Source organism: Homalodisca vitripennis, chromosome X (genome assembly GCF_021130785.1).
Source record: "Homalodisca vitripennis isolate AUS2020 chromosome X, UT_GWSS_2.1, whole genome shotgun sequence".
Classification (NCBI taxonomy): domain Eukaryota; kingdom Metazoa; phylum Arthropoda; class Insecta; order Hemiptera; family Cicadellidae; genus Homalodisca; species Homalodisca vitripennis.
Window position 1 is genome coordinate 148685303 of NC_060215.1, and position 19097 is coordinate 148704399.

At 36.0% G+C, this 19097-nt stretch overlaps 1 protein-coding gene across 2 annotated transcripts in view; it reads right to left on the reverse strand.

The window, feature by feature from the left end:
- The window catches only part of LOC124369993 (putative uncharacterized protein DDB_G0285869), a 62392-nt gene that overhangs the window by 9047 nt on the left and 34248 nt on the right, over positions 1–19097 (reverse strand). For both annotated transcript variants that reach the window (XM_046828253.1, XM_046828252.1), the window contains one exon: positions 14567–14643. In XM_046828253.1, the coding sequence (XP_046684209.1) occupies positions 14567–14643 (77 nt within the window). The remainder of the gene's footprint in view (positions 1–14566; positions 14644–19097) is intronic.

Here is a 19097-nt window from a genome sequence, read left to right on the forward strand (position 1 = left end):
CAATGTTACCGGTCTGGTCTTAGAACTATATGCTGGGGTCGTCACACCCCTTTGAAATACATTTGGGGATGCCATTGGAAAATTGTGATCAGCCTATTTTGTTTAGAATCAATATTTTATGTTTGGTTTAAGTTATCAAATTACACATCACTAAAGTGACAAATTAAGGCCCAATGACACCAGAGAGGCATCACAGATGTAATACACAGCCGCTACTGCAAATCACTATCATTATATCTTACACAATATTACAAAACAGTTCATTTAGAACTCTAAAAATACCAAAATAACTTTGGTTTCCATAAATTTGTCGTTAAAGAATACTTTTTCATTGTTTCTGACTTGCGTTTAGGTTGCTATAAATCAGCTGACTTGGATTGCACAAGTTTCTTAGATGTTTCGACCAGCGGAAATTCTTAACGGGTTCTTGCAAAATATGTTCCTTACTACAAAGAAATTTTGTGGTTTAGTGAAGTGTCATTTTTATAACATTGTTATTGCTTATAAATTTCAGCAGCACCAATGTTAACAATAATGAACATTCTAAAACCATCTTTAAAATATTTCTATAAACTTTAATTAGTGCCATGAATTTTAATAACGTGGCATCTAATTAAAAGTATCAATGCATCTTCTAGTAACAGAAAGAATGGTTCTTTTAATGTTCTACAATGACCTCAACCCGACTTCTACAATATTTTGAAGTTTGCCAGTTACTACCTGAAGGACAACATAAAATCTATCTATCATAACTGCACTGGTAGATTTAGTAGAGCACATCGTAGGTAACATTGAAGATGGAAACACTGTCACCAGCACCTTTACAGATCTTAGCAAGGCATTTGACTGCCTCAACCACAACCGCCTTTTGTAGAAACTGGATAGCCTGGGAATCAGAAGTAAATTTCTTAGGTGGTTCAGGAGTTATTTGGAAGAAAGAAAGAAAGCAGATTGTTGAAATCAAGCCAGCAACATCTGCTCCATTGCATAAAAAGAGGAGTACCACATGGATCCATCCTAGGACCTGTTTTATTCATTCTCTTCATCTCAGATCTTACAAAATATCTTGAAGCTTATTGTCGACCAGTTACATACACTGATGAAACAGCTGAAAGCCTGGAGATCGCAACCCTAATTTCAGTTAGCATGGCTCAGGAATACTGTGTTAAAAATTATCTAGAAAACAAAACCAAGCAAATGACATTAGGACGACACAAGAATTTAGTTTCAGGACCACCTAACCTCACACTGACTGAATCAACAAAACATCTTCATATGACCATTGACAGCCTATCATGGAATGCTTATATTGACTCTCTCCGCCACAAATTGAGTACAGCAATTGTTTTTTAGAAAGAATCAAGGCCACCAGTACTGCTGAAGCTACCCTAACAGCCTACCGTGCTCTTATTGAAAGCGTATGGCATAATGTGTGGAGTGGTTCATCAAGTAATAATTCAAGAGAATCCTCATTGTACAGAAGCGCACCTTAAGAAAAATGACAGGACTCGAGATAGTCCTGGTTTTATTTACCTGAAGATAGTTCTAGACAAACTTACAAGTCTCAAAATCTTGACAGCACCAGCAGTATACATTTTAGAAACCGTTCTATATGCTTTAGGATAAAATTTAAACAGACTTGGTGATTTTCATAACAACCAAACAAGAAATCCACATGACTTTGCCTCTCCAGTGCACAAAATTTGCAAAGAAACCCTTATATGGTGGATGCAGACTAATCAATTTACTACTACCAGAACTCAAAAAAGAGACTCCAAGTAGCTGAAGACATGATTACAAAATTGCTACTTGCAGATCCAATCTACAGCCTGGATGAATTCAAGACACATACCCAGAGCTTACATATCACACTCTACATGGAATCCCGTGAACACAGCTCCAAGAGTTATATAAATTAAAATTTTGTATGCCTTATTATAACTAACTGACCTAACATTGTATTAACATATACGACACTATAGCATTTCTTCACGAAATTGCCAATAAAGAATTGACAATTTGAATTGAATTGTTGTTGATTATTGAGGATTGAAAGGATTTCTGACATTTGCCATAAGAATGTGAATTAAATTTTATCCTCACAAAAAAATTTTATTTTAATTTTATTATTTAATTTTTTTTTCTTTTAATTTTCTTTTCTTATTAAGAAAAATAAAGGTTGGTACAAAGGTTTTCATGGTTTTAATAGGTAAAATTTTCAAATGGTATAATATCAATAATACTAACCCGATTCAATTGAAACAAGTGCCAGCAGAATCAGCACATGTACCAAAGCGTTACATGTCGATCGATTCCGTCAGCTTAAAAATTTGGTGCTCGGGATTCTATGAAGGCGACGAAAGCCGTTTTTGCCTGATCCCGATTAGTGAAGGTTCTATCGGTGAAAAAGTTATTAAGGTTCTTCAAAAAAAGGTGGTAGTCTGTTGGTGAGAGGTCTGAGGAATGTGGTGGGTGAGACAGAACTTTGACGTTCAATTTGTTTAATTTTCGGATGGTGATTTGTGCAACGTGCAGACTGGCGTTGCCATGGAGCAGGATCACACATTTTATATTTACCAGTCCTGGCTGCTGCTGACAAAATTTGTGGTTAATTTTGTCCATTTCCTCACAATAGGACTCTGCTGTGATGGTTTGGCCAGAATAAAAAACAAATTGTAGAAGATCTCGCCGGCTGCAGACCACCATACAGTAACCATATTATGCATTTGGTGGTTTTTCGCCTTTGGAAAGTGCCTCGGAGGCCCATTGGCCACTGTTCCAAACATGTTCAGTTATCTTACAGGATTCACTATTCTTCACACATCAGGATTTGATCCAAAAAAGGGTCGTTTTAGTTTTGCAGAGGCGAAGAAGAACAGATCTCGAAACGTGACAATTTCTGTTGATCGATCAAGTCGTGGGGCACCCACTTTTCGACGTTTTTTACCTTTCCAATACATTTTAAGCCTTCTAAAACTGCATGGTGACTGAAGCCTAGTTCCTGCACAATCCCTCAAGCTGTTTACAATGGGTCAGCGTCCACCAGATCCTCAATTCGTCGTAAAACAATAGTAACACAAAACCATGAGAACTTTCTGGCAACCTAATAATAATGCACGTCTTGCGTTTTGCACCACCATCATCATAGTGATATATTGTACGAAACCCCCAGCATCAATAATAATTAAGTTACTTATTAGCGGATTTTCCAAAGGGCTGATGAAGTACATTTTTATCTTTCTGACTTCGTAAACAAACAGAACAGATTAAATACTGGGGGTCATCAATGAACTATAACTCATTCAGTGCGGCCGGCCCCACTAGGGGATGACCGACCTGCGCGTGCAGTACGGACGTCCCCAAATAGGGCCACCTTGTCGCTCTACACACAAAGCCTCAGTGTGATTCAGCCATTTGTTGTAGACTGTTGAATCTCTGCTGCATTTTAGGTTATGACCAACGCTTTATTGTGATCGGTTTCGTTCGCGTTTACCCGTTACGGTTCTTTTTCAATAGGAGCCCGTTGTAATCTTTGAGTGTTTAGTGTGTTGTTTTTGTGTATATCAACTGTGTAATTCTTTCTCTACATTATTTGTGTGTTATTTTTATAAAAATGGTTCCTGCAGTGCCAGGTACTAACTAAAACACGGTCAGACTAACTTTCACTCTAGAAATGAACAAAACTACGACAGTGATGGTTCTGTGAATTTCATACAAAGAGTTGTTGACAACTCTTCCTCAGACAATTCATCTGCTTGTTCTGAAAGTGACGACGATACTACTGTTATTGAGGTTCCATCTTGGAGTATTACAACAACATGTATGAGGCCTATTGAATTTGTCAGAACCGAATCTTTGTTAGTATCAGTCCCGGGGGTTGGTTCCCCAATAGATTTTTTCACACTCCTACTTGACGATGTTTTCCTAGAAAATATTTGCAAATTTACAAATGCTTATGCATTCAATTGTGTATACAGTAAACCAACCTTGATACCGAAATCAAGAATAAATGCGTGGAAAGACATCACTGTACCCGAGCTGAAGACATTTTTAGGCGTTTTATTGCACACACAGGCACAATACAAATGAATCGAATCCAACACTATTGAAAAACAGATTATTTATTTAATTTCAAGTGTTTTAGTAATTTTATGTCGAGGGACAGGTTCTTGTCCATTATGCGTTGTTTGCATTTTTGCAAAACAAATGACAATGCTCTTGACCCCGGTACTGCAAACTCCATAGAAAAAATTCAATTCGTTGTAGGTTACTTCAACGACAAAATGAGAAGTGTTTACTACCCTCAAAAAGAGTTATCTCTCGATGAGGTTATGGTACTGTGGAGAGGAAGATTATACTTCCGTCAGTACATCAATGGCAAAAGGCACAAGTTTGGTGTCAAATTGTACACTTTGACGAGCATCAGGGATTTATTCTTAGATTCCTCATGTACACGGGCAAATCAGATACTACCGTAGGTGGTGTAGGGCATACGGAGAAGGTTGTCCTACAACTTTTGAAGGATTACTTGGGGCAAGGCCATTCAGTGTATATGGACAATTTTTATAACAGCTAAGCCCTTGCTTCGAAATTATTAGCTGAAAAAATATATTGCACCCCAATAAGTAACCAATCAATCCCTGAAGCAGGGTGAGACAATTGCACGCTATGCAAATAGTGTAATGATTGGGAAATGGCAAGACAAAAGGTCAGTCTTATACATCTTGACTGAACACAAAAACGAAATGGTGGATTTTGTAGACAAAAGAGGTCTTACTAAGCCTAAACCTCTCCCAATTGTAAAATACAATGCTCATATGAGTGGTGTTGATCGTGCCGATCAGATGATGGCATACCACCCAGTTGAAAGAAAAACCATCAGGTAGTATAAAAAAATCTTTGTACATACAATACAAATGATTTTGATGAATGCACATCAACTGCATGACATGTACAACCAAAAAATGATGCTATATGATTTTCGATTGGAAGTGATCAAAGGACTTTTACCGCCTCCCTTAAATGTTGTTGAAACTCCAGGTCAAAAAAGAATGAGAAAAGAGGCTCACAAGCTAGACAAAATTGAACTCCAAGAGGCAAACATCAGCCGTAGCAAGTGAAAGAAGTGCAGGCAATGCACGAAAAATGGCAAACCATATGAGAAAACTGCTTTCCATTGTGTAACATGCCCTGAAAAGCCTGGCCTGTGCATGGGTCAGTGCTTTGAAGCTTACCATGACTCTTTGCAGTAAAAGACTGGATAGGTGGAGGTGGTGTATAAAGTGTATATAATAATTATAACTAATAAGAATAGTGATAAGGCTATAATATGCGGCAGGCCGAAATTGGGGCCGAGCTTGTAACGTCAATGGTCAAAGAAAAACAAACGGAAATATCATTTGGACAATCATCCTGGACTTTCAATGAAACAAGTAAGTGATATCAGCAGCAGAGCGCTGGTAACAACAACTTTCGACAGTACGGGACCAACACAATACCTGTATGCGGCCAGCCTCAGTAGGGGCCGAAACTTGTGACGTCACAGTTCCAGGAAACTCGGCCGGAAACGTCATTTAGACCTTCAATCCTGCCTTTCCATCATACAAGGTAAGTTTTTTCTACATACAAATTTTTCAGCATCCGGTAACCCTAATTATGATTTTTGCCACAGCGAATGTTTTAAAGAACTGCATCAAAAGCTGTTTTACTCTACTTAAGTGAAGTTTTGTGTGGATTTGTCCTTTCAATATTGTAGGCTCGTATTTATTTTGAAAATGACAATATAAAAACTACAACTATTAAATCATAAGGTTTTATGACTGTTGCAAGGGAATGTTAAATCCCAATTACAATGGTTTGACATTAATCCGATAGACGTTAATTTCCATCAGGATGTTCTGAGGCATAGCGTAACTGACTAACTTAATCAAGCCATTGTTGACGAAGTTAGGTTATCACTTTGTGAAAGTACATGTCAAATCCATTCAGGAGGATGTTCACCTGATTTAATTTTTTTGTAATAAGGTCATAAACTGTGGAGAATAAATCACACATTTGTAAGTATTTATAGCATTATTTTTACTTTTTCCTCCTTAATATTATTTACAACCACTTGAAATATGTCAATCAACTGCAGTGCCCAATGGAAGGACTAAATAAATTATGCATATTATATTCAGAAACCTCCACCCAAGATTTGGGAAATAGATGAACTTTAAAAACAATTATAATTACATAATTTTAAGGTAGTCTCTGTGCATAGACCTCCACATAGACTTAGCAAAAGTGAAAAAATCCCTCTGCACATTGCATCTAAATTCATGAATAAATTGCCTATGGAAATGAAAAAATTAAAAGACTGTTCTTTTAAATCAAAATTATATAATTTCTTGTTAAATAATGCATTTTATTCAATAAGTGAGTTTTTATTGAGTCAATGGACTGACAATGACTTCTTTAACTAGTGAAGTACAATTATAAATTATACTGACCTGCCTATGTATTTGTGTGAAATATCTTGTGGCCAATAAATTATTCTATTCTATTCCATATGCAATCTTGAAAAATTTCCTTTTCTAAGTAGAAGAAATACTTTCGTTCAAAGAATAAGAAAGGATTTTATGTCACTTATGTATGCCACTTATGTGAATCTCTAGCTTCTATTGAATTCCTCAGAAGATAAAACATTATTATTATAAACTTATCGAAAAATTGGAAAAAAGAATAATGGAAAAAGAGTAGAGTAGTGGACATTACTGTTGTCATAATAATACATAAGGATTTTTCCAAACATTTGCCATCGTTCAGTGAAACAAAAAAATCAGTAACACTACATTTCGAGATCTGCAATCTGATCTCTTCTTCAGGTAAATAACTAACCTAATACATAACTACAAACTAGGTTAAAATAAACAAATCATACCAAAGCGTTGTGACACGCCTATGTCAGGAATCACAACCACCACGTTGTGTGTCAACTTCACTAACTCTAAAACATGCACTTAATAAAAACTAAACACAACACTATTCATTAAAACTGAACTACAGAATACAGGTCACAATACATCTGCATTCTTCTACCAAGAACCTACGACTTACAGACGAATAGTGTTGTGTATAGTTTTTATTAAGTGCATGTTTTAGAGTTAGTGAAGTTGACACACAACATGGTGGTTGTGATTCCTGACATAGGCGTGCTACAACGCTTTGGTATGATTTGTTTATTTTAACCTATTTTGTAGTTATGTATTACTTTAGTTATTTACCTGAAGAAGAGATTGCAGATCTCGAAACGTAGTGTTAATGATTTTTTGTTTCACTGAACGATAGCAAATGTCCTGAAAAATCCTGTTTCCTTCACAATCTTTCCACCGTCAAAAATAAACTTCAAACAAAGAATACATAAGGGGTAGAACAATGATGAATAATAAAGCTTTAAAAGTAGGAACTTGGTTAATGATGATGACGCTGTTGTTTAGGATGTTTTTATCCTAGAATTGCCCCAGCATCTACGTCTACAAGAAAAAGTCATTTGGATTTTAGGAGAGTATTGATAAATAAAAAGAAATAAAGATAACAATTATTAACACTTTGAGTGCTAGTCCTGAAATATGTGGTTATCCATAGTGAAGGAAACAGGATTTTTCCGGATATTTGCCATCGTTCAGTGAAACAAAAAGTCAGTAACACTACTTTTCGAGATCTGCAATCTGAATCTCTTCTTCAGGTAAATAACTAACCTAATACATAACTACAAACTAGGTTAAAATAAACAAATCATACCAAAGCGTTGTGACACGCCTATGTCAGGAATCACAACCACCACGTTGTGTGTCAACTTCACTAACTCTAAAACATGCACTTAATAAAAACTAAAACCAACACTATTCATTAAAACTGAACTACAGAATACAGGTCACAATACATCTGCATTCTTCTACCAAGAACCTACGACTTACAGACGAATAGTGTTGTGCATGTTTTTAGAGTTTAGTGAAGTTGACACACAACATGGTGGTTGTGATTCCTGACATAGGCGTGCTACAACGCTTTGGTATGATTTGTTTATTTTAACCTATTTTGTAGTTATGTATTACTTTAGTTATTTACCTGAAGAAGAGATTGCAGATCTCGAAACGTAGTGTTAATGATTTTTTGTTTCACTGAACGATAGCAAATGTCCTGAAAAATCGTGTTTCCTTCACAATCTTTCCACCGTTTTATTACTCGGACTTGGAGGGGATGACTCAAGACGAGTAAACGCGTGTACGTGTCGGCTCCAATTTGTTTAGCAGTTTTTAGTTAATTTGAGAGTGATCAGTGGTTTACTGTGATACTATCGACTTTTGTTTTTTGTAGAGAACAGTGCTGCGCTGTTAGAACGATATCTCCTGATTATATTGGAACATAAATTAGAAATAAAGTTTCATGTACCGGTCGCCGCCATTCCTGCGTTCCGGTTCTAAGAGCGACCCAGTCCCGCTGTCCACTGATAACAGGAACAAAGTCCAGCGCTCCTTATCTGTACCGTCCGGCCCCAGCTCGACATCGACGATGCCAACTGATAAGAGCTTTGACCCTGTTTTTGTTGAGAGTTGCGTCAACAAATACTTATCCGGTGAAGAGGTGTTTAATCACTTAGTTGCGAAGCTGTCTGAAAGTGATGAAGACAGTTGTCGAGGCGGCGGTGCGTGCTGCTCTCCTCAGCTGTAAACCAGGAAATTAAGCAGCTGCGTGACGAGGTGACTACTCTAAGGGAGGAGTTGGCTGATAGAACGGACGAGCTGGAGCAATACCAGCGAAGAAACAATATTAGAATTTTTGGCGTCAAGGAGGTGGAGGGTGAGAGCACCGACAGCGAGGTGGTAAAGCTCTGCCGAGAAAACCTGGGGCATCGAGCTGCCAGCAGAAGCCATATGTCCGCTCCCATCGTGTCGGTAAGCAGCTGGAACCAGCAGCGGATGGACGAATACGACATCGGCCCATCATTGTCCGTTTCATCAGCTACAGATACCGGCGGTTGGTGTATGACGCAAAAAAGAAGTTGAAGAGCACAGGAGTCACCATTTCGCGAGGACTTAACATCTCGTCATCTGGAGCTGTACCGGAGGGCTGTGGCGCTGTATGGTGTTAGAAACACTTGGACTAGAGATGGCAGAGTGTTGTGGGTCGACGGAACTGGGGGGAGGGGTTCGGCGCGACTCGGCTGTCGGATCTACCGGCAACAAATCTGCGCACCTCCAATGCTAGTAAGTTTTAACATATGCAGTACATAATGTAGTCTGTATGTGTATATATGTATGTGTGTGTATGTATATATATATATATGTATGTATATGTATGTGTATATATGTATGTATAAATCGATATGTTTAGTTTATTTATTACATGTAATTTATTTTTTCATTTAATAATTAAGGGTATTATTAATTTATATAATAACGTATTAACTCCTTATTTAATCAGATTTTTTGTTTTATATTAATTGCATGTATATGTATGTATATTGTGTATATATTTTTTTTTTTATTTAAAAAATTAAGGGTATTATTAATTTATATAATAAAGTATTAACTCCTTATTTAATCAGTTTATTTAGTTTTATATTAAATATTGTTTATTTTGTTGTTTCTGGTTATATGTTGTAGAACTGAATATTTCATCGAATTTGAATTTTTATTTAATACTATTATTAGTTCATATTGGCTATTTATTTCCTTCTCAGAACATTTGCTTTTAATTTTTATCATTGAAAGACATCCTAAATTGATACTATTAACATTGTACTCATTAACTTTAAGGAGCCGAAATTGTCATGGCATGTGTTTGGTTAATGTATTAGGGCCTATTGCGTAGAATTAGAGTATTGTATGTGTGTGTGCGTGTGTGTGAGTCAGTCAGTGTCGCGGCTGCGGTCCGGAGCGGGCGTGTCACAGCGCCGTTGATTGTGGACCCGGGATAGTGGGTCCACACAGTCCCTCGCCACGCCGGTCCGCCTCCCCGCCTTCACCAACTCCTCCTCGCCTCCATCCGCAGCTGATGTCCTCCTCTCTTTCCTTATCTCCTTATCCTAGACATTTGAAAGCCGCTCATATCAATGCGCAATCGCTGAGGGGGCATGTTTATGAGCTTAGAGAAATTTTTGGCCTTCAACAGTTTGATTTAATTGGAATTTCAGAATCCTGGCTTAAGCCGAGTATTCAGTCAAGCGAAGTTTTTTCCTTCCCGGTTATGTTTTGCAACGGAACGATAGAACAGGAAAAAATGGCGGAGGTGTTGCAGTGTATATTAGGGAGGGCTTAAATTTTAAACCGCTTCTTTTTTTCGCCTTCTGAGTACTCGGCTGGGCCAGAATTTATGTTTATTGAAATTGGTTTGTCTGGTTCGGATGTACTTACTACTGGGAGTGTGTTATCGCCCACCCAGAGTTGGACATATGACAGATTTTGAAAATGCTCTCTTGCACCACATGCACAGATATAGTCGTATATTGATCATGGGCGATTTCAACACTGATTTGTTGAAAAACAATCAACACTATAACTACAGACAGCTGACTTCCATGTTTGACTCGTGTAATCTAACAATACTGCCACTGGAGCCAACTCATCACACTGCCGAGTCTGACACACTTCTTGACCTCATGGTGGTTTCGGAACCACAAGATATCGTCCTTCATGCGCAGCTTCCAGTCCCTGCCATATCAAAACATGACCTAATCTATTGTGTTTATTCAGTAAATATACCTAAGATTAAAACTAGGTTTATCAAGTATAGAGACTTTAAAAACATGAATGAGGCTGAATTTATGTCCGATATTTGTTGCTCCCATGGCATAACCTAGAGAATCTTGACTCTGTTGATGACATGGTGGATGGATTTTAATAAACAAATTTTATCTGTTTATGATAAACATGCTCCTTAATGTGACAAAAACGAATAAATAAGAGGCACCCAGTGCCATGGATGAGAAAGGATATTCTTAGCCTGATGGCCCATCGCGATAGCTTATATCGAAGAGCGAGGCGCTCTAATGACCAGATACTTATGGATCAGTACCGTTTAATTCGGAACAGGGTTAAACAACTTCTGCGTAATTCCAGGCTGAGATATACTCGAGGTCTTTTTGAGAATAGGAAACCAGTCCGTCAAGCGACTTATGGCGTAAGGTTAAAAGCCTTGAAATAGGAAAACAACGTATTTCACAGCCAGTTCTTATACCTCTGAATGAGTTGAACCAATTTTTTTACATCTTGTAGTCAAAGTTTTCAGTCAGGAAAAAGTGGAGGACTACTTAAAACATCTTCAAAACCTACCTCGCCGTAGTTGTGGTTATCCTGAGTTTACTTTTAAACCTGTGATACAAGGTGACGTGTTTGAAAGCTATAAACGCCGTATTCGCAGTAATGCTGTTGGGTACGATGGTATCCCAATACGCCTCATAAAGAATATTCTATTTGCTGTCCTTCCAATAGTCACATTTATTTTCAACACGTCTCTTAGGAGTGGTATTTTTCCCATCACAATGGAAGTCTGCTTTTGTCCGTCCTCTTAATAAGATTTCAGCACCAGTATCATGTTCAGATTATAGGCCGATAAATATTCTTTCCTGCATTATCTAAAAGGCCTAGAGAGAATTGTGCACTGCCAATTCACTGAATATCTATCTTACAACAACATATTTAGTGACTATCAATCTGGTTTTCGGACCAACCACAGTACAGAAACTGCACTTTTAAAAGTGACGGATGACATTAGGCTTGCTATGGATCACAGACAGGGCACAATTCTCACTCTTTTCGATTTCTCAAAAGCTTTCGACAGCGTAAACCACAAAGTATTGCTAGCTAAACTAAGGCTAATAGGGTTTTCAAGTCATGTATTAACTTGGCTGAGATCTTATCTGTCAGGGAGACGGCAGTGTGTAAAGGTGGATGACATGACTTCGGACTGGAAATTGTTACTTTGTGGGGTGCCACAGGGATCGATTCTTGGTCCTTTATTATTTGTACTGTACGTGAACGACATTCATGTCTGTACTTAAACATAGCTCATATCACATGTATGCTGAATGACCTGCAAATCTAGTCACACTTTAAAATTGACTCCATTAATGAATGTATCACCCAAAATCAATAGTGACATTACAAATATCGATATGTGGTCCAAAAATCATGGCCTGAGAACTAAACCATGCAAAAACGAAACCAATCATTATTTGTCACTCTCGTTTACGAAAACTCAATAAACTTCAATACTATTGAAATGTTAACTGTAAATGGTAACAGCCTGCCATACTACGACAAGGTGAAGGATCTTGGTTTGACTATAAACTCGACTTTGACTTGGACTGACGCTGTTGCGGAGATTTGTAAACGGGTTTTTCGTATCTATTCACTCACTGAAACGTTTACAACGATTTTTACCAGAACATATCAAGCTGCTCTTGACTAAATCACTCGTACTTCCACATTTCACATTACTGTAACTCCGTGATCAATGATATGACCATAGAGTGCTGAGTGAGAAGCTGCAAAGAACTCAAAACTACTGTATACGTTACGTTTACGATGTGAGACGGGAGCAGCACATCACACCGTACTATATTCAGTCAAATATTCTAAAATTAATAGATCAAAGATCCATCAAAATTTTAAAAACTAGTTCATTCAATATTAAAATTTGGTTTTCCAAGATATTTTTCTGAATATTTTTAAATCTGTGTCTCATGTAGGTGTAAGAAGCACTCGCTCTGGCTCATACATTTTGAGAATGCCTCAGCACAGGACTGCAGTGTTTGATAAGTCATTCCATGTAATGGCTTTGTAGGTTGTGGAATGCCCTTCCCCAAACAATTACTTCCATCGATAGCAGTATCCCGTTTTGTGGCGAAACTGAAAGATATGTACCTTGAGCGGTTTAGCTGGGGCAGTTCCGGTCTGAGATGCTGTGGGCGTGACACTGGCAGAGGGATGAATGTGAGATTGTGTGTGAAAAAGTTCATTTAGCAATAAATACTTTAATTTATTTGTATATTAAAAATATAAATTTATATTATGTTTTAAGATAGTAGAGATGGTTAATTTATTATTGTGTTAAATTTTAATTATTACACGTTAAAATATTGCATTAATTTCACCACTTTGAGTAAATGTAATTATTTCTTTATTTTATTATCTTTATTATGTTTTGTTTTTATTCTTAAATACTATTTATTTAATGTTTTAAATATTACATTGCCAACAGGTTAAGTGTAAGAAAGGGCCATGCGGCCCTAACTTTGCCTGTAAAAATAAAGAATTTTTCATTTCATTTTCATTTTCATTTCATTTCAACCGTCAAAAATAAACTTCAAACAAAGAATACATAAGGGGTAGAACAATGATGAATAATAAAGCTTTAAAAGTAGGAACTTGGTTAATGATGATGACGCTGTTGTTTTTAGGATGTTTTTATCCTAGAATTGCCCCAGCATCTACGTCTAACAAGAAAAAAGTCATTTGGATTTTAGGGAGAGTATTGATAAATAAAAAGAAATAAAGATAACAATTATTAACACTTTGAGTGCTAGCCCTGAAATATGTGGTTATCCATAGTGAAGGAAACAGGATTTTTCCGGATATTTGCCATCGTTCAGTGAAACAAAAAGTCAGTAACACTACGTTTCGAGATCTGCAATCTGATCTCTTCTTCAGGTAAATAACTAACCTAACACATAATTACAAACAAGGTTGTCACGAGTGCGTGTCTATTACGTATCTCGTTATTATTCTTCATTGCGTGGTAGTGTTGTGATTTAAAATATACTAATAATTAGTAGTTTATAAAACTTTTCAGTTTAATTACATTTTACAATAAAATTTTAATTTACTTTAAATAAACAGTTTTGTAAATAGTTCTTTTTAATTTTTATCAATGAATACGCTAATTTTAAGAAAAATGCCCTGTTTTATACTTTTTTTCTTTTACCTTTTATAATTTAGTTATAATAAAAATTAGCTTTGAACTTACTTTACTTGTCTTAGCATTATAGGAAAGTTAATGGATTTCTTAGTGGTGTGCGAAGGGTTAACATGTTTTGATGGGCTCCAGCCACACTGTCTGTCATAAAATAAAAAAAAAAAAAATAGTCTCAGTCCATGTCATAATAGTAGTTATGGCATGAATGTCAAATATTCTTTATTATTATAAGAATAGTGAGCAAAGAGAAACTCTAGAGTTCTTTTTTAACTTCTTAAGTGATTGTTAATTTTTAACTCCAACTGTAAAACGGTTATAGATGATGAGGAGCCAGCTGTAATAAGGAGATTTTTCATAGAAGCTAGTTTCTGCATTGGGTATTGGTGGTAGAGAAGAGTTTCTGGTAAAATAGGAATGCTCATGATTCGTGCTGTAAAATAGGCCCAAGTTACATCTCACAAAAATCACACAGCGCAAGATAAAAATACAAGGTAGTGGTAACATTTTCAAAGATTGAAAAATTTGCCTGCAAGGTTATCTGAATACGGCACCAACTAGAATCCTGACAGTATCAAATCAAGTTTTAAAAATTAAATTGTATAAATACCCTGATGAGTTGCATCTGCTGAAAAGATTCCGTCTTGGTGGAGTTTTTGATGAAAACCTTCTGTCATCTGGAGCCACCTGAAAAAACACAATTGATTTTGTATTTCAATATTCATTTACAATATATCTTGTCACTATAAAGAATGATGTTACGAAACTAAACAATAATCCAGAATCAATATCTTATTTCTTAATGTCATAACAACGATTATATACAAACAAAAAACTTCCTTAAACCTACATTGTTATATATTTGGCCACTACATACATGTTTTTTGTCATGCAAAAATCTCTTTATTTTATCCTCTCTTGCTACTAAAAATCTACCCTAACATATTAAAATAAATTTAGGAATTTTTGGGTGCCAGCCAGTGAGACAGCAATGGATGCCTGTTTGTGTACTGTGTTGAAAGTGTGCGTGCTTACACAATCACAGTTTCTCACTGGTTCAAAATTTCACACCTCATACGTATTAGTGCATCAAATTTTCAAATTGTGTCAATTTATTGGAAGATACTGCAAAACAAATAACATATTCAATTTAAAAATAAATTCATCAATAAGTTTTAATTTGATAATATTTTTAGTGCAAAGTGTAATTTCTTCTCTAAGATTACAACATTTTTAATGGATCTCTTAACTACGTGAACATTTTATTTATCTTAAATAACTGAAACTCATAACAAATTGCTCAGGTAACATTTACTGACAAAATCGGAAGACTGAAGTTAGATGACGTTTTAGAAAATAAGTATTTATGAGCACCTTAAATAGCCACAGTAATGAGTATTGAAGCCTACACTAATTAAAACTAAACCAAATCTTTAATAATGCATTTATACTGTAGGAAGTATGTTTGGGTGAAAAATTTGATTGTTATCATAATAAAATAATATAATTTTACAACTAAATATTGTACTACAAATAATATTTATAATTTTAAGTACATTTCATTGAAATGTGTCTATTGCAATCACAAGAACATTGAAAATGTTTTGACATATTGTTTGCATTCTCTCCGATCTTGGCCTCTAAACCCTATAACCACAATCATCCTAAAATTTATGTATATATGTATGAACGGGCTTATGCAATATAATGCAAGCTTGTGCATAGAGCAACTGCCATAATACTCTAGGGCGGGATATGGAATACACGGACCAGGAGTTAACATAGCAGTGCTCCTGGAAAACATGCCACGGTCTTCCAAGCGGAAGTCATGGCAATAGAATCTTGCGCCAGAAGACTCATACAAATGAGGACAAAAGGAGCAAAATACTTGATACTATCTGATAGCCAGGCTGCACTAAAGGCACTTGATACCTGTTCGTTTGACTTGAAAGCAGTCTGGGAATGTAAGAATGCTCTAGCTGAGCTGGCTACGAATAACAGAGTAACACTCGGTTGGGTGCCAGGCCATGAGGTCATGCATAGAAATGAACAAGCAGACATTCTCGCCAAAAAGGGAGCAGAGTCCATAATGGTGGGGCCTGGGCCTCTTGTAAAAAATTGGGAAAAGAGGATAAATATCATTAATTGGAGTAGAGCCTCAGGATTAAGACAATCTAAATGTTTATCTCTCCTTACACTAAAGGGTGGGCAGCTCTCCTAGATCAGAATAAGGAGGATATAAGACTGATATTAGGGATGTTGACAGGACATGGCCCCCTAAGGAAACATCTTATGAGGGGGTGGGCCTTAGCCAGACTGATGAATGCAAAATGCGGAGAAGAGGAGGAATTAGCGGAGCATATTTGGTTAAATTGTCCTGCCCTATCAAAAATTCGGAAAAGATTCCTGGGAGCATATCTCCTCAGCCCCAAGGATATCAGAGAACAGGAGCCCTCAAATATGATCGGCTTCTGTAAAAGTCTCAGATTCTGAGGACACAAATATAAGTAAGGGAGGCGCAAAGGTCCTTTTTAGGACTAAGCACGGGGACTAACCTTTTCCCTTCAGGATAAATAAAACAAAACTGCCATAATATTATATTCCAGACTAAACATTTTACAGAGACGTTATTAGCACATACCTTGAATGCGTTCGTTAACCAATAAAGCACTTGACAATTGAAGCATTTGTGCAAAAGTTGTAACTTTGATATTTCCAAATATCGGCCCAAAATAACAATTTTCAGAAAAATATGAAGTAATTATCAAAAATTTTTTTTCTCGTACTTTTTCAATACTTCTTACAGATTTAAGATGGCTGCCGATCAAGTTTCAAAAAAGAGTAAAACAAAGAATTCTCAGGTGACTTAAAATTATGTTTGTTCTTACGTGTTAATACCTCGTGAAAAGTATACAGCAGCATTGCGGAAATAATTGTAAACACTATAACTACCGAAATTTTAATAGACCTAAACTAAATTTTGTACAGACAATATTTACATGTAGCTTGGATGAAATCGTAAGCAGTAAAATGTTTTAACCTGTTGACGAGTGCAGCAAAACATACCCAAATGAGTGCGCACGGCATTTGCCGTTTGATCCCGTATGAGGAGGCACAGCATTTTCCGTTGCAGACTAATGACTGTCAATTCGTTCTCACTGACTTACTGTGACGTCTAGCGGAGATTTTTGGAACTTTTCAGTTGTTCCTAATAGTGTCTCTGTACAGTGTTGCTAGTCCTGTATCGTGGTGGCACCTGGTGATAACTTAAAAAACTATTTTACAGAGGCGGGACACAAGACCCGCTACGCCTCCAAGGTCGCCATTTTTATAAGGCCACTCCCCCCAGAATAACCCTAAGAAGCGAAAACTACTCAGGCAGTGCTATGTGTGCATGCAAACACACCACTTGAACTGGACAAAGAAGAAAAGAAACCAGCTATGAATGTTCAACATGTGAGGTCGCCCTTTGTATATATCCTTGTTTTGAGCAGTATCACACACTAGCAAAGTTTTTAAAAACGAGGATATTGCTTTTAACAATCTACAATGTACTTTTATATACATTTAAACTATAATAAACAAGTTTATTAACATTTAAAAGTTTTTTTGTTTTACTCTCTAACAGTCTGTCACCGGTCAATGAGTCACTCAGTATGGACCGTCATAGGGGCACTGCAAATGCCATGCGCACTCGTCAACAGGTTAAGACAGCAGCTATTCACATTTCTGCAAACATTTTAACTCGACTATTTTTCAGACTCAAAACAACATTTTTTAAACTATTAAATAATTTTTAAAAATTTGGATTTTTACACATTTTTTAATATCACAAGGCTTAAAGATGGAAGCTGTTCAAACCTAAAAAGAGGAATGGATATAGCTCAGTTATTATGGATTGCAGAGCTAAACAAAAAAGTGTTTTTTAATTTCCTGGTAATTTGCAATAATGTTTGTTTTTTGTTCTTACTTGGTATATGATATCTATAAAGGAATTTTACACTGCGGCCCCATAAGTTTTGAATAGTAGGCTATATAGTAACATTGCGGAATTAATGCTGTAGTTTCTAACTGTTTCAAACTAAACTTGGTACTAAGTACTAAGTTACTTATACATTGTTTGAATAAGTTCTTATGCTAGTCTCAACCAATAAAAGGTTTCAAGATGGCGGACATTCATATATTTGTGCAACATTTTTATATAAGGGTGTTGTTTCACAACATAAATAATAATTTAAACTTTTTATAAAATTGCCAAACAATTTCAAGCAAATTTTATTCTTACAAATATATCTACAACTCTAAGGTTTCAAGATGGCAGTTGTTCAAAGGTTTTAGAAGTAACCTTGGCATAAACCTATTGTATAAGAATACAATAAAATTGATTTGTTATAAGTGAATATATCTACACATAATACTTCAGATGGATTGTATTAAATCAAATGTATAGTTGTACATTCAAATTTTCATGCTCATCACAATTTTGTCCAATAATTTTTCTAAATATTTGAAAGTGTTCCAGTATATTAATATGGAAATCTTTCAGACATCGTACCATCAGTCTTGTGCAAATTAACAGTCTTAACTGATAAATTTCATCTATAATTTGAAATTTCAAGATGACAGCCACATGTGAAAACTACCTTACCTCCAACTAGCCGGAAGGGATATTTAAAAATAAAATCGGTTATATGGTTTGATAAGAATAGCATTTCAAGAAAAAATAAGTTATTTCATCAAGGGGACAGGCTTCCGGACTCCCTTCCCCACCCCTCCCCCTCAAAACATTGTAACATTCAAGACACAAGGATCTTTTATTGTAGTCCCACAAACAATGTATTGACAAAGTCTTAGTTGTATAAATATCACATAACAGGCTACCTAATGTACGCCTAAGCTAAAAAATTACATTCTATCAATTAGATTCAGTGAAAAGTAGAAGTCAAAACTCATAAAACTACATTAAAAATTAAAATAATAAATCGTCAGTACTGCTTGATAACATTTCTTCAACAAAGTAGAAGGAATTTTACTTCAGCCTTAAAATAACATTTTAGAACTTTTATTACTAACATTCCTACAACCTAATGGTAACGTGTTAAACAATTTTATACCAATATACAGACACACGTTGGTTGGGT